This window comes from Canis lupus, chromosome 23 (assembly GCF_011100685.1).
Source record: "Canis lupus familiaris isolate Mischka breed German Shepherd chromosome 23, alternate assembly UU_Cfam_GSD_1.0, whole genome shotgun sequence".
Taxonomy (NCBI): domain Eukaryota; kingdom Metazoa; phylum Chordata; class Mammalia; order Carnivora; family Canidae; genus Canis; species Canis lupus.
Window position 1 is genome coordinate 37,028,885 of NC_049244.1, and position 21,124 is coordinate 37,050,008.

A 21,124-nucleotide genomic window follows, 5' to 3' on the forward strand; every position below is an offset into this window, starting at 1 on the left:
CAAATTAAAGAATTTACATTTCATAGCTCATGTGTGCATATGTATTTCATTCTTCACCAGAGCAGTGTAAATGCCACGCAAACACAAACGGGACTCAACTGTTTTTATTTTGCTTCTTGGTATGCACACATCTGATCCACACTCTCTGCCCGAGGCCTACTGATAGGAAGGACAGCCCCAAACAAAAGGAACCATAGGCTGTCCTAACTGTCCTCTTCCTCTCTGCCATTTCCAGCAGAAGCGATCGACTACTACAGGGACGTAACGTGTGTAAGAAAGGATACCACGGGGTTCTTTGCTTGGTCATGGGTTTTAAAACGCCCCTGCCCTCTTTCTGCATCCAAAACAATTGTGGGTGTTTCTTTCCAAACAGAAAGGGTGCCTTTTAGGGTGGTCAGCTCCCTGCTTCCTCAATCATAGACGTCACACGCTTATCTTCTCATTCTGAGGCCTCCGGATTCCCATGCATCGTGAACGCTCTGGAATTTTGTGCTCCTCTGCCTGAAACTGGTTCTCTCCTTCTTGGCCTTTCTTCTTCTGTAATCTCAGCTCAGCTGTCACATCCTGAGGTAGCTCTCCCTGCCCTGCTGACAGGTCAGAACTTCCTCGGCACCTTGGAGCTCTCCTCCAATCACATCGTGGTCACCATTCTCCATTGAAGGCTGTGATTATCAGATGGCTTAGGGTCCTCCCACTGAACTGCCAGCAGCATATAGGCCAGGACCAGGTCTGTTTAGGACCAGGTTTTGTTCACTAATGTGTCACCTATTAGGCACATAGTTCCTAATAAATGTCCATAAGGTGAATGAGTGGGTAAAAAAAAAAAAAAAATGATTGAATGTTTTTGCAACTGGAGCACAAGGGTCAGATGAAGAGGTTAGATAAATGAGGGTGGCATGAATTCTAGTTTTTGCTCACAAGAGGCTAAATCCTGTCTCAGCCCAAACTGGTGAGACTACGTGAGCATCCTGTGGCACTTGTTTACTTGCTGTCTCTTCTAGATAATGAGTGCTGGATGATAGGCTCTCCTTGTGTTTTAAGGGATCCTTTGTGTCTCCGGGCCCAGCATGGGGCCTGGCGCTTACTCAGCTCTCAGAAAGTTCTGGTCCTATTGAATTTCAACTGAGCTGGACTTAGATGAAATGTGTGGCCTTAAGGCTTCCTGTGTCTCTCTCCCTCCGCCGTGCCTCCTTTTTTCCTCCATCCTCTCCTTCCCGCTTGTTAAGGATTTCTGAGTCTTAAGAACCACTTTAGTTGTGATCAAATGTTTCCAACAGAAAATTACTCTCATTTATTTTCAGTTTAACTTGACTCTTCAAAGAAAAATGGCCTGATTGGTCCTATAATCATGTAGTGGTTGGGCACGCCAGAGTCTGCCCCAGAGCTGGGCTGGGCACATTCGCTGGTAATATTCCCATATTGGCATTGATCTCGGGGTAGAATCACAAGGCAGGCATTTCAGAAGTTCATCCATTCAACTCCAGCCAACACAGAAGAGAACTTAAACTCGAGAATCAGACAAAACCTGCCCTTCCGCCCTATAAGGCTGCAGAGCTAACTTTGCCCGAGAGGCAGTACAGTGACACCACCGATCTTGAGCAACGGTGGTGGAATGGGGCCCGTCCTTCTTGTTAGGCCTTGTCTGCAACCTGTCTTGTCCATTATTCCTCACCCACATCGGAGAAATGTCCGTGGGTGGGGGTGGGGGGGGTTGTGAAAATGGAGCACTCGTAATGAAATTGAGGATCGATGAAATAATAAAAAATAAAAGCCTACAGGTAAGATTGGTATTGATTGACCATCTCAGAAAACATTGTTAGTAAGAGATCAGGGCATGCTTCCTATATGTAAAATGGGGGATTTCTCTCCAGAGTGAGACTTGAATGGGAATATAGAATGCTACCAGAAGCAGTCCCCAGCGCAGTCCCCTTGAAGTTATGGGGCTGCTTATGAGGGTGCGGTGGAGTAGAAAGGGCATGGCTCCAGAGTCAGCCATACCTGGGGCCTACACCAACCTCAGCTCTGTGACCTGGAGCAGGTAATAACCTCTCTGATTCTGATTCTCTTTCCCCTCCTCCTCCCTTTTCTCCCCCTCTCCTCCCCCCCTCTTCCTTTTTAATTTTACAAACTGGAATAAAACACCTACCTCCAGATTTTCTATGACGTTTGGCTAATATTCACCTGGGTGGAGATACGGAGCTCGGTGCCTGGCACAGAGCACATATAAGATCATGTTACCCCTTCTCCCCACAGTGTCGGGAGACTGTTCCTCTTTGGAACAGCTGGCCACACCTGGACTAGAGGCAAGAAGACACCTGGTTGCCCAAAGAGTGAGGACCCCCTTAAACTATGCACACTAGGCCCCTCACCCAAGCCCCAGCAGTGTGGCTGGGATGATGTCAGACCCGGGTTGGGGCATCTCAGGGTAGATGCCCTCCTCCAACACCATCTCCTGGGCCATTTTATAGGTGACACAACTGAGACCCAGAGTCAATATAATTTGACTACAGCAGCGAGTTTGTGGCAAACCTAGAATGTGAGTCCTGGCCTCTGGGCTCCGAGTCTGTGTTTTATCCCCCAGCAGCCTAGAGCTAAACTCTCTGCTGTCCTGGTGCTCACACAGTCCTCTGCACCATGAATTATCTTTCTGGACATCTACACATGGTCTCCCCGACAAGATAGGGAGAGAATGTGTCTCAACTTTTCAGTACTTCCCAAGGCACTCACTCCAGGGCTTACTTGCAGTCAGGGTTCAAGAAATAAATATCCATCAATGGAGAAAAAGAAGATGTTTTCACGGTCTTATAATTTTAATGCAGAAAAATAGTTATACTACACATTAACCCAGCTGAGGGGGAGAAATGCATTAATTTCACATCATGTTCAGCTCTTTACGAAGTTAGCTTTTTCAGGCTCCACGGGGATTCTGGAACTCACATAGATTCACCCCCACTGTTATGAGAGAAAATTGCAACTGAGTGGTGCCCCTCTCCCCACAGGGAAGTGGTGGGGGGAGAGAAAGAACGGAGGGCTGGGGTGGGAAGCTGGCCGCAGCAACGTGGCGTATTTAAGCCAGGACAGGACAGAGCAGTGCTGCTTACATTGAGTGAGCAAACAAATTACCTTCCCAGGCACCCTGGTTAAAAAATAAATAAATAAATAAATAAATAAATAAATAAATAAATAAATAAATAAATAAATAAATAAGCAAACACAATGCAGATTCTGATTCAGGAAGGCCTGGTGGGACCTGGGAGTCTGTATTTTTAGCAAGTTCCTCTCAATGTTCATGCTTCTGGTTTCAGGCACAAAACACTGTGAAAGCTTTGGCCTTTTTCTCTTTGCTCTGCACTCATTTATCTGTAGGCCGTGGGCAAAATCTTTATTCTCGCACTGGGCAGAGGGCAAGTGGGGAGAGCTGCTAGGAAAAGCAGCAAACTGGGAATCAGCCAGCACTCCCTACACCATGACTCCCCTTTTTTCCGCCAGATACACTTGATGGTTGACATTTCTATGTGTGAACCACTTTAATTTTACCATCCATGAAATGAGCATGTTGCTCTGGGTCTCCAGAGGCCTCTTCTTCTAGTTTGACAATTTTTTTGTTTGGAGGAAATGGCCCGGAGGTTTTGGGGTTTGCAAATTGGGTCCAGGAGAAACTCTGTCTTCGGCCTGGAAATTCTCAGGGTCCCCATCCGCTGTCTTCCATCCTTCCACAGGGGAAATTTGTGCATTCAAGATCCACGGCCAGGAGCTGCCCTTTGAGGCGGTGGTGCTCAACAAGACGTCAGGAGAGGGCCGGCTGCGAGCCAAGAGCCCCATCGACTGTGAGCTGCAGAAGGAGTACACGTTCATCATCCAGGCCTATGACTGTGGCGCAGGGCCCCGGGAGACAGCCTGGAAGAAGTCGCACAAGTGAGTGGCCTGACAGGGCTCCCTGCTACCCCACCCCCCGTGGGGACCACACACTGCTCTTCAGGCCAGCATACCCAGGGGTCACACCGGGGTGCTCAACCACTGGCTGGTTCTCCAAGGCTCCACCTGTAATCCTCTGCCCCTCAGCTTCGCAGGAAGGCATTCCTCTGCCACCAGCAGGCTTGTGTTCAGGTGTCATCCAGGTGTCACTTCTGAAAAGCCTCCCCTGAGCCAGCCCTTCCCTGCACACCTGATTGGGGCCCTTCTCTGGGTTTCTGATGTGCCACATGCTTGTCTCTGTCATGGCACTTTTTAGTTTAAGTTCTGTCTCCCTATGGAGTTGGGCTCTGAGCCTAACATGGTGTCAGAGTGGTTAAGTTCTCACTGAACAGAAGAGGAATGAATAAGGAAAAGGGGAGGTGATCTCGAGGGAATCATTGCCCAGAGCTGGGTAGCAGGGAAGGCCGGAGAAAGGGCGGATTCATCTCAGGACCAGGGAAGGGACAGGTGGAGGCATCTCCAGTGGGCAGGCAGACAGAAAGCTCAGATGACAACTGTCCTGACTGGCTGTGGTTTCTCTGCTCCCTGGGCCCTGGGGTCAGTGCCTATGGGAGGCGTGGGAGGACGGCGTCATCCTCCCTTCACCGCCATCTCTTCCTTCCTGTGTGCGGTCCCAGGGCCGTGGTCCACATCCAGGTGAAGGACGTCAATGAGTTTGCTCCCACCTTCAAAGAGCCAGCCTACAAGGCAGTCGTGACAGAGGGGAAGATCTACGACAGCATCCTGCAGGTGGAGGCCGTCGACGAGGACTGCTCCCCCCAGTACAGCCAGATTTGCAACTATGAAATCGTCACAACTGACGTGCCTTTTGCCATTGACAGAAATGGTGAGTGTCCCGAGAGGACCCTGGTGGGAGGCAGGGAAACAACTCCACCACCCCCTCTCAGAAGGCCAGGTGGGGCTCCAAATGTCCATGGCAGGTGACAATTTCCTTGCCATCCATGACGTAGGCTCCATAACCCAGAACTCAGTCCCACACTAGAGGGGATGGCCTCACATTATCAGCAGCACATAGCCAGGTCTACAATACCCCCAAAACAGCTTGGAAACCTACTCAATGAATACAATCCATAGAACTCATAATGCCACACATCTGGATACTGAAGACAGGATGGTTTTCTGGTAGAATTTTCTAATTGCCATACCATCAACTCGGCCATATCTGGGTCCCTTTCCTATATCACAAGTTGTGACACTAATCCTCACCCCAGTCATCTGCTTCCTGCTCTCAAACCAAACAAACAGACAAAGCTAAGAGAGGAGGTGGAGATTTTTGGGAACACCTTCTAAGATTTTTGGGAACACCTTCTAAGCTTAGATTAATTTAGGAATCTTTAATGGGCTTGCCAGAGTCTTTGGGAATTTCTGCCACCCCATGGAGGATTGTGGCAGTATGCCAATAAAACTTTATTTATGGGCACTAATATTTGAATTTCCTGTGATTTTCATGTGGTCCAGAATATTATCTGTCTTTTGATTTTTTCCAGTCACTTAAGATGCACAAATCATTTTTTAGCTCACAGGAGTGCAGAAACAGGTAGTCAACTAGATTTGGCTTGTGGGCTATACTTTGCCGACCACCACTCCCCAATTCCAAATGAACTTACTGAACTGAAAACAGTCCTATAAAGTCACATGTCTAATTCCCCATCATCATTAATAAAAAGCTTGTTGTAGTGTAAGCACCACAGTCAGAGGCCCAATCGACTCAGCCCACTTTAAATGCAATTTTGAATAACTCCATATTAAACGATCATTATTTGCCAAGTATATTATTTAATTGCATGAGTATGTGGGAGATATATATATATATATCATCCCCACTTTGTTTCAAATAGGATCATATAGTAGTGCATAAAGATGCAAATGTTGCAAAACCTGAAGTTCATCTACTCCTGTAAATATTCATTGAGCGCCAAGCATGATGCTGGAAACTGGGAATGGAGACAGAGTGGAACTCAAAACAGACATGGGCCTGCCCACATGGAGCTTACCATCCAGTGGAAAGAAAGTCAAAATAAAAAATAGAGACCCAGGTGGCATCCAGGGCGAGGGTGGTGCATAAAGCATACCACGAGCCAGGGTTAGGCAGTGGATTCACTCAGAGCCTCGTAATAGCCAAGGCCTAGAGAGAAGTACCATCAGTCACCTGCTTGTGTATCATCATGGCTCCCAGTGCTCCTTGATGTTGAGACCAGGGAGAAACTTATCCTGTGACCCAGGCTTCTGTATCCTGAGAACTGCAGCAGGTTCCGTAAGGGATGGGAGCCAAGGAGACACCCTCGTCCCTGACCTCCAGCGGTTTATGATCTGCCTTGGAGGATGAAATCAACGTTCATGAAACAGACAAAATAGTAGTAAGGCAGTTTCCTTGTAGAATGATAAAACCTGTGGAAATGACAGCTACAAACCTGGACAGTGCTAAATGCTCACCGTGTGGAACACAGATCAGTGCATCAGTGCACAAGAAGGCAAAGGAGAAATTAGTGGACTTTAAAGATTGGTTCAGGGCTAAGAAGTAGGTAATTTCAAGTAGTAGAGCCTGTCAGAACTGCTTCCTGATAGCTTTTCCTACAGGCCCTATTTAGTGGCTGGCTTGTCCCCAACACACAGACACATGTCTCACACACATTAAATACACACACAGGTGCATGCACGTGCACACACGGGCATTCGTGCATGCACACACACCACTCCATAAAATACAAAACAACTGCTTTGTCTTTTTCTGTTCCCCTATAATCAACTGTGTGGTCCCTGTCCACCAAAGCTTTGGAATTTAGGGAGTGATGAGTCCTTGGTGAAGAGCAAGACTCGACAAGCGGAGGTATCAGTGATGAGTGGTCAAGCTCCACTTGACCTCCTGCCTTCGTTCTGGAGAGTCACAGCCCAATGGGAGATGAGATGCATATCCTTTCATCTGAGGGTAAACTGCCCCAGTCATGAAGATAATTACTCACCTTGATGAGCCATTTCACTAACATATGCCAATTTATTTCCCTAGCTGTCTCATTAAAAGTGAGTAATGGTCCTTTGCCAAGCCTCTGCCTCCAACATTGGTTTACAACATTAGATGAAGAGGAGAGTGGGCACTCCCAGGGAGTGTGGGCCCCCGACAGTGAGGTTTACAAAAGCAGTCCTCCAAGTAATGAAGGCAGGACCCAGGGGCAGACACAGAAGCGGCTGCTCCCATTCTAATGAGCTTCCCAGTTGGCCCTTATCCATCACTTCTCCCAGCGACCTTCCAGGCTCCTTGAAGAAGTTCTTTGCATGCACATCAGAGAAAGTACTGCTGAGTTTGGGGTTCCCTCATTGAAGCCCCGTCACTGCAGGTAGATGGCTCCTGGCCCCTCCAACCTGCCAGGCTCTTTGTCTGTGGGGGGGAAAGAAGGGAAGCAGGACAGCAGAGGGGATAGAAGACATTAGGTGCATTCAGCTTGACCTGTCATAGCCCCAGACTCAACCTTTTCCTACCAGAGGTCGTAGGCTTCCCTCTGTTTGAATTCCTTCCCTGTGAAATCGGGGCAGCCACCGCCCCTGCCTTCTTGTGGGGTTGTGAGACCTCAGGAAAGCCACCCCAGGGAGGATGTTCACAGGGTACCTGGCAGCTAGGGAATGCTCCATTCATGGTGCCGCAATCATCAAATATTTACCTGGGTGATTGGGACATGAAGGTTATTCCAGGCTGAAATTATGAGCAAGTGACTGAGTTGGTGACATCCTACTCCCTCTCAGAAAGTTCTGGATTCACTTCAGATGGCTCCCCGCTCCCCATCTCCTGGGACTTGGCTGGTCTCTATGAGATCAGTAGGGCCTAGGTTCTCATTCCCATTGAATGGATGGAAAAACTGAATCCTAAAGTATAAAGAGCTTGCCTAACAGCACCTGTCACCCTGGTAGCAGAATTGGGAGTGGAGCCCAGATCCCCTGAGCATCAGCCCTTACACCTTCCCACCAGTGATGTTATCACAGAATCCTCAGTGATGTCTGACAGGAATGCATGGCTAGGTTTTTTTAGTTCAAAACTACAAAGTTGCATCTGAATCCTGCATCCTTTACTTTGTGTGTGTGTGTGTGTGTGTGTGTGTGTGTGTGTGTGTGTGAGAGAGAGAGAGAGAGAGAGAGACAGACAGAGAGAGATCTTTGACAAGTTATGTAACCTTGCCTCAGATCCTTGCAGGTAAAAATGGGAATTAAATACCTATGCTAAGTACTGTGCCTGTGTGAGCGGTGGATGTGCTACCAGCTAGGTGCTCACCAGAGTATCAGCACAAACCAAGCTCTCAGCCACATTCAGGGATGACCAGAGGGAGCAGCCGGGGTCTCCATGACACCCAGTCATCCCTCGGCAGACATTTCTTCTTTTCCAGCAATTGTGTGGTCCCCAGGCAGCCTGTCTTTGGCAGCAGGCTGCCCTGGTGAGTAATGGGACTCTGCTGCCTCTGGGCAAAGTGTGCCCTGGAGTCTGCTTATTTTAAAGTAAATGAAAACATTTCTTTTTCATCTGAATAGAAAAGTAACACATGCCCGTTGTAATTTAGAAACCATAGAAAAGTGTGAAGAAGGAAATAAATCACCTGTAATCCCACCAAAGATAGCCATTATTAACATTCCACCAATACTTTTTCAATGAAATTTTTTAACAAAAGTAAGACCACACTTTCCTTGTTTCTCTTTATCTTCCCCCTTTCACTTAACATTCAGTTGTACGGATTTTTTCGACCCTTAAAAATGCTTCATAATTACCACTTTTAGTGCTAAAAACATTCCATCTGATGCATAGACGCCTTTACTTAGGTCTTCCCTTAATATCAGGCAGCCGGTTTTTAAATTATTTTTCACTGAAAGAAATAATGCTTAGGCGAACATATTTGCACTTGTATCTACAATTTTTATCATTTGCCCGGGAATCAGTTTTTCAGATGTGGAATTGCATGCCCAAAAGGCATGAGCAGTTGCAAAGTGACTAGTGTTTGTATGACTTTCCAAAAGCGTTATTCCCATTTAAATTCCATTGGAAGGAGGGTGCAGGTCAGCATGCTTGTCTCATTGTACCTCCACCCTGCCTCAGTTTTTAAAATACCTTCACTCATATGCAAGGGAGGTACTGATTGTTCTTTGAGAGTTAGCTTCCACATTTCTCTGGACCAGAGAAATAGGCCCAGGAACTCCTACTCACCTGGGCTAACTGTGGACTCAGGTCTCCTCCGAAGGCACTATTAGGAGAAATCATTCAAATGTGGGAAAATAATGCAGTTGTAACAGGAGCAAAAATGGGTGGCTTTTTGAGCTTCCAAAAATGTTTAGATGTGTGTCTTATCTGAACAGGACTCTCCCCAGCACCGTAATTGGTCACAACATTATACACTTATATTTGACCTAAGGCTTCAAATTCCAGGCAGTGAAACCCACTCTCACATGCATGAAGTCAGTGGTGGCGGAGGAAGTACTTTAGCTTCTCAGACAGCTTCATCAGGACTTGCTAGGACGTGGCGGCGGCTCACCAGGCCAAGGACTGCCGCCTGTGTGTTTATTTTTCTACCGCGGTCAATAGTGTTGGGTCTGCTTAATGTCACACGGCTTGTAAGCCCTGAGCCTTCCTCTTTCGAAAGGCATATCTTTTGAGAGCTATTTAACTTTAAAGAAAGGGAAAGTCAAAACTTTTTGTTCAAAATTCAATTTGATGTTGCTGAAACATACTTCCCGTGGTTATATCGCGGTGCTTCCACCTGCAAGAATTCCTCCCCTGTGAGGTCTCTAACCACAAACTAGGTTGCTAACAGAACCCACAGGGAACCTTACCAACCCAGCACTGAGATGCTCTAGCCCTGGGGGGTCCTGAGCTGAGATGTAGCTAACATTGGGGGGTGGGGGGGGGGAGTGAAAGGGATTCTGAACACCAGGCCCAAGGCCAAAAACACATCAAACCCATTTTCAGAGATTTTTGATTGGCTTTGTTAAACTACATTTTACTTCAATTCAGTGGCTGTGGCTACATTTTTTAGAAAGCAGTATGGAGCAGACAGCGGGATAAATGGTCCTAATTCTGGATCCCACGTCTTGGGCAGCTTTGTAGGAACTCTGCTTCCCACCTTACAGCCACGGCTCCCACAAGAGGAGCCCTGCCCATGCCTGGCACTGAGGACTGTTTTACTAGTGGTGCATGATCAGACGTCAACTCTCCTGAGCTTTAAGACATTTTGTGGCTTTGGTAACTCCCCAGGCTTTCTTGCCTTCGTCCCTGTTGCCTCAGTTCATGGGAGCCATAGATATCCAATGAAATGGAAGAAAGCTCATTAGGGTGTTTTTCCCTTAGTTTTGATGAAATGTAAAAATATACTTGAGTCAGCCATTCCATGTTTGCTTATTAGTGTGTTGGTTTGTTTTTAAATTTCCATTTTCTTAATTTCACTTCTGCTGAAGGATAATGATAACATTGGAGTTGTAATTTGCTGTCAGCTCCACTATCAGAAAAAAGGCAAGAATGAAATTATCCCCCGCAAAGGAAGACTTCACTCCCTTGGAATAAAAAACCGGGAAGTATTAAAGGCACGCTGGGCCTTTCTTCGTTCCTTAGAACCAAAACTGTGTTTCAGCAAAAATGGTCTATCAGAATTTTGCTCATTAATTATCAAATACACATTTCTGAATTATAGTATCAACCCACGGGAACAAAAACTCACAAATGGTCCAGAAAAATGGTTCAGTCGCTCTTGGAGAAGAAAAATGTCTTTGCCACCAGGGCAAGGAATCCGTTATTCTGTATAGCTTTCAGAAGGGAGGTCACACGTTTTCTTATTGATTTTACTTCCTATTTGGTAGCAAAATAATGTGAGAAGAGGCAGTGAACATTCCTGGCAACAAGCCCAGATGTTGAAAAATATGTGTCAGGACATTTCTGAATCCCATCTTTTTCCCAGAGATTTCATGGCAGATGAGCATTGGTGCCCTACATCAACGAGGACACGACCACATGGGCACACTTGAGGAGGGAATTTTCTGACAACCCATTACTAACAAACACACCAATTGGGTTCTGGACGTGTGCTTGGAATTCCCCAGTAGTCCTGTCTCACAGTCGGGTGCCTCCAGCCAGTGGTTCCTGGGACTCTGCCGCCAAGGCACAAGCAGACCACGTGTGAAAGCCATGCCCCCTGTTTGCCCTTATTTGTACAAGATGGTAAGGAAAGGGGTCATTCCATTCTAGTGAAGGTTAGAGGAGTGGAGGAGGGATTTTTAAAGAACTGCACCAAATTCTACCTCTGAAACTAGCAATACAGTATAAGTTAACAAAAATTAATTTAAAGGAAAAAATAAAAGAACTGCAGTGTGGTTGACTGGATCTGAAACAATTTTAAATCTCCCTGTGTCCTCAGGCAACATTAGAAATACTGAGAAGCTGAGCTATGACAAGCAACGCCAGTACGAGATCCTGGTGACCGCCTATGACTGTGGACAGAAGCCGGCCGCTCAGGACACGCTGGTGCAGGTGGATGTGAAGCCAGTTTGCAAGCCTGGCTGGCAAGGTGGGCCATCTCTTGTTGATCCTGTTGAGTGAAGGCAGCTTAGCCTGGTGTATAGAAGGTGCTAGATCTGTTCCTAAAAATCATCACAACAAGTAGCTAGAGGAATTTTTTTAAGCGTGGTCACTCTGCTGCAAAAAAGTAGAGTAGCTTGTTGATTCTTACAACTCCTGGGTGACATATTACCACTATTTTACAGCTTGAGAACGTCTGAGGCAACTCATCTAATGTCACGTGCCCCATTTTGTCCAGTGCACCCTTTCTAAAATCTCATGACACTTTGGGATCAATAGTAATTATCGCACAGTGCTCAGGAGAAAGTGCCAGCAAGCCTATTCACTTTATCTAAGGGAACGAGTCTAGCTGTTATGCCTCAAGTTTGAATCATCATTCAGTACCTGGGGAAGGTTGGCCTGTTTTTTAGACTGGCACAGAAGGTGTACAAGCAGAGGTTAGAGTCCCAGAATCCAGCCTTTGGATCAAGGCGTTTCTCAAATGTTGGTTCTTGGAATGGAAAGACAATGGCCCGAGATGGAGGTGGATTTTTGTTGTGGTTTGATGTTTGGTGTGCAAAGACAGAGCAAAGGTGCAGGTTACACTGAGGTGACAGAGGTGTAGCGCTGACTTAAGAGAAATAAGGGGCTCAGGGCCAGAGGCATAGATGGATCTCGCCAAGAATTGGATGGTTTCTGGAATAACAGTAGCTCTAGGGCTGGCACCAATGTTCCAGTGACTGGGCAGGGATGCTGGAGGTATCTCTGTGCCACCGTTTTGGTGGCTCAGCCACTGCTGTTTCTGCTTCCTGTGTTGCTGCTTGCAGATTGCTGCCCACTCAAAACTTTAGGGTGTTTCATGGAGTCTCCACTTTGTAGCTTTATCAACTGTCTTTTCTCCATGTGTCTTGAAGCTTCAAGTCCCTGCTACAGTCTACCTGGTTCTCTCTCTCTCTCTCTCTCTCTCTCTCTCTCTCTCTTTCTACTTCATTCTTAAATTTCCCTAGAGAGAGTGTCATTAGCCATGTTAAGCATCTGTATTTCTGTTGGATAGACCAATGCCCGGAAACCACATAGGTCACAGTTAGACTTGGAATTGCTGCCTGTTGGTCAAGCGTTCATTCTCATGGTGCACAGCAAGGACACCTGAGGACCCACCTGGGGTCATTCCTCTCAGAGAGCAGTGCTCCAAGGGTTCCTCCCCCATACTACTTTATCACTCTTAATCTTTCAACTAGAAAAATGGGAGGTGGTAATTAAACCCACCTCTGGAGAAAGCCAGAGTCATTTGCCTTTGAACAAAGTAGACACGATGAAATGCCCAGTGGAAGGAGTCACAGGTAAGACAGATGAGACATAAATAACAAAGTAGAGCCATCTTTGTGTCGCCTGTTCAGGATCAAGCCAGAGACAGACAAAAAGGAACAACCCAGAGTGGAAAATTACATGTCACCAACCTCAGGGAGCCTGGGCTCTGGTTGTTATAATTCACTAAACCTCAAGGAACCTGAGGGCAGGATTCTGTCTCTTGTTCACAGCTGAATTTCTCAGACTTAGTGCAGATCTGACTCCAGTGACAGGTGCTCAAGAGACAGCCATTGAATGAATGAATGAATGAATGAATGAATGAATGAAAGAAAAGCTATTTGAGTAAAGAAGAACTCAGCTTGTTTTGTTTTAACTTAGAAGGACTAAGCCAGTAAAAGTGTAGCTTTTGAAAAAGCAAGCCTGGAAAGAATATAAAAGCCTTCTAAGCAGAGAACATGCTCATAATGGGATTTTCAGTGGGGAAAGTAAAACACAAAGCTGTATCTGGAGAACGATCTCAATGTTTTGTGTCTTTGATAAATGAGACACCTACAGATTTGGGATTACATTTTTGTACCTATATTTAAATGCAATTTCCTAACCGAGTTTGTACTTGCTTCAGTGTTAAATGTATGCACAGAAACTCATGTTAATAATGTTGAGTTCTGTGTGTGTGCAGAATGTGTGGAGCCCCTAACCGTCTGGTGCACAGTCCTATTTGTAGCCAGACAGTGAGCTCCTGGAGGCAGAGGTCCTGCCCATTTGCTGTGTCTCCAGTGCCCAGCACAGGGCCAGGCACCTGGATGCAGGTGCTGGATGGATGAATGAATGGTGAAAAACATACCTCTCTGTGGAAGGAAGAAAAGGGGAAGCAGCAACTCCCTGTATCCGTTCGCTGTGTCAGACAAAACCATTTAAGCATGTGTAAATCAGAATCAACTAGTTTATGGTGGCTTCCCTGTCTAGTTAGCCAGCCTTTGGTGGCAGAAGGTGACACTGGATTCTGCATCGTGCCCCTCCTCCCTCCAGCTTAGCCCCTCTAGAAGCTGCTAGGTCTCTCTCCCTAGCCGTCATCCCAACAGGCTCTCAGATTCGTTGGCAGGTCTTCCAGGTTCTCTGATGCGTGTGGCAGGGCTCTAACTGCTTCCCAGCAATTCCTGTGCCAACCCCCAGACCTGGAGAGCAAGCCTCTCCTTCCAGCAGACTGGCCCACTTTATTCCTCCACTTGGGCAGCCCTCATCTCCAGCTGACCCATCTTGGGGCCTGTCCTCTCTTCTGCCCCAGGTCGGGGCCGCAACCTCGTAGTTGGAAGTGTGCCTTTCTCTAGGGAAGAGCAAACCACCGCTGGCCCCTCGTATGTGTCCCTCGTCCAATCCTCTCTCCCAGCCTCCCAGAGCAAACTGGAGAAGGCCATAGTTTCCTGGCCACAGATGAAACAGGCCTACCCCTCACTCTGAGAGGTGGTCAGGCCCCTAGGGGAAAGGGCAGGCAGCCTTGAAGGTGAAGCGTATCCTATATAGAATGGGAGAGGAGCATAGAGAGGGAAGGCCATTCAAGGCACTGGTGAAGAGTGTAAGAAAGCCAGTCTGGCTTGCATAGGTGGTTGGGACTGTGGAGAAGTGGGAAACAAGGCGGGAGAGGCCAGAGTTAGGGTGGGGCTGGCAGTCGAGATGTTGAGTGCCTGGGTCAGGAGCTGCAACGATCCCAAGCCCCCCAGACCCAGCCATGAGTAAGGGGTCTGCAGGCATGTGCCAGGGATAACTGCCCCAGAGAACAGAAGCTCCTCCCTGAGCTGATTTCCCCCAAACGACAAGAGTCACCAAGCAAACACAGTGTGGCAGTTCAAATTCTTGTACCTGTTCTTAGTCATTTCCCTCCAGGCAGGAGGGGATTGCAGCACAGCGCAAGCAATCCATCATGCTCAGGAGCCTCCGTCAGCTTCTCCCAGGAGCTGTCCTGGAGGAGTAAGGGCCTGCTCACAGCTAGAGCCTCCCCTTCCTTCCCAGGCCGAGGAGGGACTGCTCCCAGACTACTGAGGTACCCCAGGGCGTGCCCTGTTTTCCATCACATCAACCCCTTTCAAGAGTGTGGGGCTGCAGCTTTCCCAGCATGTAGCTGGCCTTAACCCAGCTCTGCACAAGGGCATCGCAGACCCCGGCTCTGTTGCCACCTGCCTCTCAGACCCTGGCCCAGGCATTGGCTCCTGTGGCTGTAGTTTTCCATTCTCTGTCTTTTTCTGTGGCTGGGCCTTGTCTTCCCAGAAACGATACGAGTTTTGGTCTCTCTCTCGTATCCTGAGATTGTAATTCTAAATAGGTGGTGGGGGTCAGCTCACTGTACATGGGGAGGTGGAGCTTTTTGCCCAAGGGAATGTCACTCCCATTCTCAGCTGCCCAGAGAAGATGGTCATCCAAGCACCCACTAGACCTGTGGGAACGGAAGGGAGAACTAAATCTCTGTGCTTTGTCCTGAGCTTTGAGATCTCATGGTATCTCTCTAGCAGCTCTTACTCATCAAGATAGAAGATTCTTTTTTTTTTTTTTTTAAGATAGAAGATTCTATTAGGAAGCAGGAAAAATTCTACATGCTAAGGACTGGCTTGTGCCCTGCCTCTCATGCCAGACATCTGTCGTCATCTTAGTGTCTGTTTTCCTCTTGCCAAGCAGTCATACTTGCCCAAGCCCGGCTGTGTGGGTGCTAAGGACTTCAGGGAAGAGTCCACATCTGTTCAGGATCAGAGCACCACAGAGGATGTAGTGCCTTCAGAGGCCATCAGGGGGATAGAGGCAGCAGCCCCAGGGGGAGCTGACCCTGCAGACCCCTCCTTCTAGGGGCCCCAGACTGTGCCTTAGACAATCCTGTGTAATTTAGTTGCTGGTTTGGGTTTTGTTTTGTTTGTTTAGTTGTTATGTCGAGAAACACATCTCCTCTTGATGCCTTCTTTTATTGTCCTTTAAAATCCCATCGCCCATCTCCTTCTATGTTGCAAGCTGAAACCATTGTCTTCATAACACTTACTCAGTGTATTTTCCCTTTTATTATAGTAAGTCCAATTTTTGTATCTGTTACCTGCTCCTGCCAGTCGAGACCCAAAGTTCAGTATTTCATGTCCCTTTATGTGAAACAGTTTCCCTCTGAGAGAGCCGCTGCTGAGTGCCCTGGTGGCCCTTCCCCATTTCTTTCCCAGACACGGTGCTGACCAGACATGCAGCTGTTCTGGATTCAAAGTTCCCATGTCAGATGAGGTTTGCAGACTCCGGCCCCCGCGGGACCTCATCTCTCCTCGCCCCCCTCATCACTGAGCACGATCCCACTGGGGTCAATGACCCCTCGCCCAGCACCTGTCCACCCAGCACTGCCGGTTCCTAGACCTCCTCTCACGGGCCCAATTCCTGCAGCTTTTATCTTCACAGCAAGGTGCCCTATCTCAGATGGAAAGAAAAAGAAATGCAGCCATATAATGAATCACTTTTTCTCTGTTCCCTGGGCTTGAATAATTCTCCAGGTGCATCAGACAGTCTCAGTGTTTCCACCATTCTGCAAATCAGGCCGCCATCAGGCAGACAGGGTGGTATCTGATAGAGCAGGGCTTCTCAGGCCCAAGTGTGCACAGGAGCACCTGGGAACCAGGGTAAAATGCAGATTCTGATTTCATGAGTCTGAGGAGGCCCTGGATGTTGCTGGTCCACGGCCTTCACTTTGAACAAAGAAGGTCACTCAGAAAATATTCACTGAACACCTAGAGTGTGTCTCGGACTTCTGTGTTGAAAGGACAGCAGCATGAAAGCTGCTTGGTGGAGATTAATTCTCCTGTAGTTATTTGCATTGCGAGATAACGGGCATTGACACGCATGCCACGTGGCTGCGGGGACATTGCCCAGTGAATCTGCTTACCCTTTCCCGAGGCCCGCTGTGTGCCGAAGGCCAGGGAGACAGAGACAGACACGACCTCCCAGGCCTCGTAGCGCAGAAGGAGACGAGGACAATGCTAAGGACAAAAGCTCTGCCAGAGGAGGCTTTGGGGACGCAGAGGAGAGACACTTAACTTTGGTGGGGCCCTGGGGAGATGTGCCTGGGCTGAATCTTGAAGGATAATCATTTGTGCACAGAGAAGACTATTCCGGACTAGAGAATGGATATCAAAAAGGTGGGAAATAGCAAATTGTGACCAGGGAATGTGGGAGAAGGCTGGATGGGCTGGTGGGGATCAGGTCACAGAGGAAGGGCCTCCTGTGTTACCCCAAAGGCACTGGGGAGCACAGAAGCTTTCATGACCCGTGTGGTGAGGGGGATCTTAGGGAAGAAGGACTCCTTGGCCAACCACATGGATGGTGGCTGAGATACAGAGACTGGGACAGGGAGACCAGCTGAAAAGGATGATTAACCCTGAGTGCTCTTTTAAATGGAGCACTTTGGGAAAAGTATCTAAAGTCATATATTTATTCAAAAGCGAATTCAAAGTACTGGACTGCAAAGGAAGTTATATTTTCAGGCAAATCCCATGAGACCCCACAGGCAAGGGGACAAGACTGGCTGCCAAGCATGTCTGAGATAGAAAAGACCAATGCTAAGCTTTGTCAAGCATATGTCCCTGTCCACTTGCCCACCGCCCTGCCAAGGAAAAAAAAATATTCCAGGGCCCAGCGGTCAGCTGGCTTCACTCTACCCCTTCCAAAATCAGATCAGTTATTGATCAAGAACACTGAAGAGCTGGCTTAGGTTTTAGTACATAAAAGGCACTGATTTCAAATCATAGGGTGATAAGCCCAGAAGGTAGCCAGATTTGCTTAGAGACAGACAAGGCTCAGACGGTGAAGCTGTGTCCATCTGAGGATTGCACGATGGTGTCACCCTTAATGCAGGCCGATGCACAAGGGCATAGTAAGAATGACAGAAAGAAAGATGGCTCTTTGACCCCCGTTCTGTCCTCCACTGTACCGCCAATGTGTCTGAGATGCCACCATTAGGTACCAATTTTTTTTTTTTTGTTCTAAAGGATAATTCCCCCCACCCCCCAAAATGTAAGTGCCTCCTGTAGGAATCACTGTTAAGCCAGTGGTCAGCAAAGTATAGCCCACAAGCCAAATCTAGTTGACAACCTGTTTTTGTACTACTGTGATCTAAGAAATGATTTGTGCATCTCGAATGGTTGGGAAAAAAATCAAAAGATGGATAATATTTTGGGCCACATGAAAAGCACATGAAATTCAAATTTCAGTGCCCATAAATAAAGTTTTATTGGCACCCTACCGCACTCCTCCGTTTACCTATTACCTCATGGCTGCTGTCACACAATAACAGCAGACAGAGACCAGATGGCCCTCAGGGCCTCCACATTTGCTTTCTGGCCTTTCCACGGAAAGCTTGCTGACACCTGCATGAAGCTATTATCACCCATTGACACCTTAGCGAGAAGGAATTTATTAGAGTACCGTGGACAGCCTGGAAAGAATGCGACACCAAATAGACAAATTTAGACAGAGGCGAAAGAATACGAGAATCCAACGTAAGGTTTGCTGCCCAGAGGGCAGGAATGATAACCCTGTGAGATAAACAATTCTAGCCCATTTTACAGATGAGGAAAACTTCAGGTGAGAGAGCTTGAGTGACTTATCTCACAACTGATAAATGGCAAAGATAAAATTCAAGTTTATATCAGCCTATCCCGAGGTCACTGTTAGGAGGAAGAAGGATAGAATAAGGAGGTTGGGAATTTCCAAAGGGACATGTAACCAGCTCTAAAAGGGCATCTCAAGAGACTGTTCAGAAGAAAAGCAACCAGGGGCACCTGGGTAGCTCAGTTGGTTAAGCATCTGCCTTCAGCTCAGATCATGATCTTAGGGTCCTGGGATGGAGTCCTGAGTTGGGGTCGTTGCTTAGCTGGGAGTCTGCTTCCCCCTCTCCCTCCACCATTCCCCCTGCTTGTGCTCTCTCTCTCTCTCTCTCTCTCTCTCTCTCTGTCAATAAATAAATAAAATCTTAAAAAAGAAGAAGAAGAGGTAGGAGAAGAAGAAGAAAATAAGCAACCTGCAGACCCTCAGGCACCATAGTTCACCTCTCAATCACCTTATCTACAAAATGGTGAGGAGGCATACCTTGAAAGGGAGCCACAGTTCAATGACACATGTGGCACCTAAGGGGTGCTCCGCGGCTCATTGCCTCCTCTCCCCGCCCTGCCTCATGCACCCCTCCTGGATTGACGCCAGTCTGGTGCACTGTTGCCTTGAGATGACAGTTCATGGGAAAATAAACCCATGCTTGTGGACTGTCCATCTCTTGGATTCCTTTTACCTGAACCTAAAATTGCTTCTGGTGAGCACATGGGCCAGAGAAACACAGCGTGAGCCTGAGATGTACATAAAGCTTCAAAGCCAAAGATGCCATGCCCAAGTGTGGCAGCTCACACCAGAGCAAGAGGGCCGCCTTCTCCCGTAAGAGACTCGAACGTGAAAGTTATCCATCCACCCTTCTGTTCACCAGTACCAGGCTTTACTTGAAGTTCAACCCAGGGGTTCTGCTCCTTCACCCCCTTGGTATCCTCCATTTTCAGGCACCTTCTGTCCTCTTGACTTTTCCCTTTGCCATATTCTTTCCTATCCCTGTGCCCCCAATCTCCACAGCCCTCCTCTCCCCCTTCATTGCTCTGATATTCATCCTCTGATCCTTCTCCATCACTGGGGAAGGTTCTGGGGCCCAGAGGTGCAGGAATCAAGTATAAACCAGTGAGAGGGAGCCAGGTGGGAGCAAAAATGGCTCAGGTCAACCCTGAGCCCAGTCGTGATTGGCCATAGCCGTTGCTGAAGCCATTTTGCTGGCTGAGCCGGGGTTTCCTCAACCATTAATTGAGAAGCATAACCCTTGGCCTAATCATCTTACAGGACTGTAAGGAGGCCAAAAGAGCTCCTGTGTTTGGAAGTACTTTACAAAATTTATTTATTTATTTATTTATTTATTTATTTATTTATTTATTTACAAAATTTAGATTCCCATGCAAACTATATTATGATTAAAATTGGTAAAATAAATAAAAATAAAATAAATTAAAATAAAATTGGTAAAATAGGTACCATCATATAAAATGAATACACACACACACACGTACACATACACACTGAAATTCATAGAATTGGTAAGACTATGTGGCTTGAGCATCATGCTCTTGATTTTAGAGCTTTAGATTATTCCAAAGGGAGACAGGGAGGTGAGGTGTGTGGGAAGAGCACAGTCTGAATAGGTGGGCACACCAGCCTCAGTCCCTCCTGGCCTCTAAGCCATGGTGCATCCTCAAGAAAGTCACTCATGCCTACTTCGGCTTCTCCACATGGAAATGGAATAATGCCTTCCCCTGGGCCCAGATGGAAGGCTGCCTGTGGAATGCCATGCTCATGACCACCTACCTACACAGGTGGCCTAATGAACAGCAGTTCTTTTTACTTCCTTTTATTCTGATTTTCCTAAGTCACAATAGAGCACTTTCTCCCCAAATAATTGGAAAAGCCATCACTGAAGCCAAATTCCACTAAGTCTGGCAGTGTGACCCTGGGGCAGCTGCTCCTGGGTCTGCTCAGATCTGCCAGGCAAGCATCCGAGCTCCTGGCAGAGGGCCTCCAGGGGCACTCCTCCATGAGTAACGACCTGTTTTGACATCACTGACACAGCTGATCATTAAGGTGCTACAAATGGCTTCTGTACAGGATACTGATTTACCTACTCGGTGGCGTCTTAATGTGCTTAAAGACCTGCTAGATAAAAGCACGCCTGCATGAGCCTATTTCCACCTGGGCCTCCATGTGAGCATGAGTGGAAATGGGCCTCGGAGATTTCTGGGGCCCATCATCTCAGCCCTGAGGGAGGGGGGGGGGGTGCAGGCGGACTGCACTCATCCCAAACACCTGCTCGGTCAAAGTAATAGTCACCAGTGTGCAAGCATTTACTCTTTGTCAAAGCCTGTCTAATGGTGATGCGTTATTCCTAATTTACTCCTCACCACACCCTGAAAGCTGCTATTTTCCCACTTAGCAGACGAGAACACTGAAGTTAAGATGCTCACCATACAGCTAGTTGCCTCTAGGAGCTGCGTCAAGCCCAGTCCTATCTCTCTACAGACACAGAGCTCCTGCCCCTTCCCCCACAATGTGTCTCAAAGCAGAGGAGAACACTGGCTGCCTTGTGAGATCATTGCAAACTATTTTGAGAAAAAATTTGATAGTTGGAACCCTTCCTTGATGTTGTAAGGAGAATATATAATTGGACATCAGGGCAGCCTCGAGAGAGGACTGTGACTTATAGAGTTGAGGGGTGGGCAGGGAGGTAACACTCCAACC

At 47.5% G+C, this 21,124-nt stretch overlaps 1 protein-coding gene across 1 annotated transcript in view; it reads left to right on the forward strand.

Annotated features, from left to right (window-relative positions):
* Nucleotides 1–21,124, forward strand: part of CLSTN2 (calsyntenin 2) — a 483,511-nt gene that overhangs the window by 338,097 nt on the left and 124,290 nt on the right. The window contains exons 3-5 of the mRNA XM_038571050.1: nt 3,720–3,915; nt 4,593–4,801; nt 11,352–11,501. Coding sequence (XP_038426978.1) covers nt 3,720–3,915; nt 4,593–4,801; nt 11,352–11,501 — 555 coding nt within the window. The remainder of the gene's footprint in view (nt 1–3,719; nt 3,916–4,592; nt 4,802–11,351; nt 11,502–21,124) is intronic.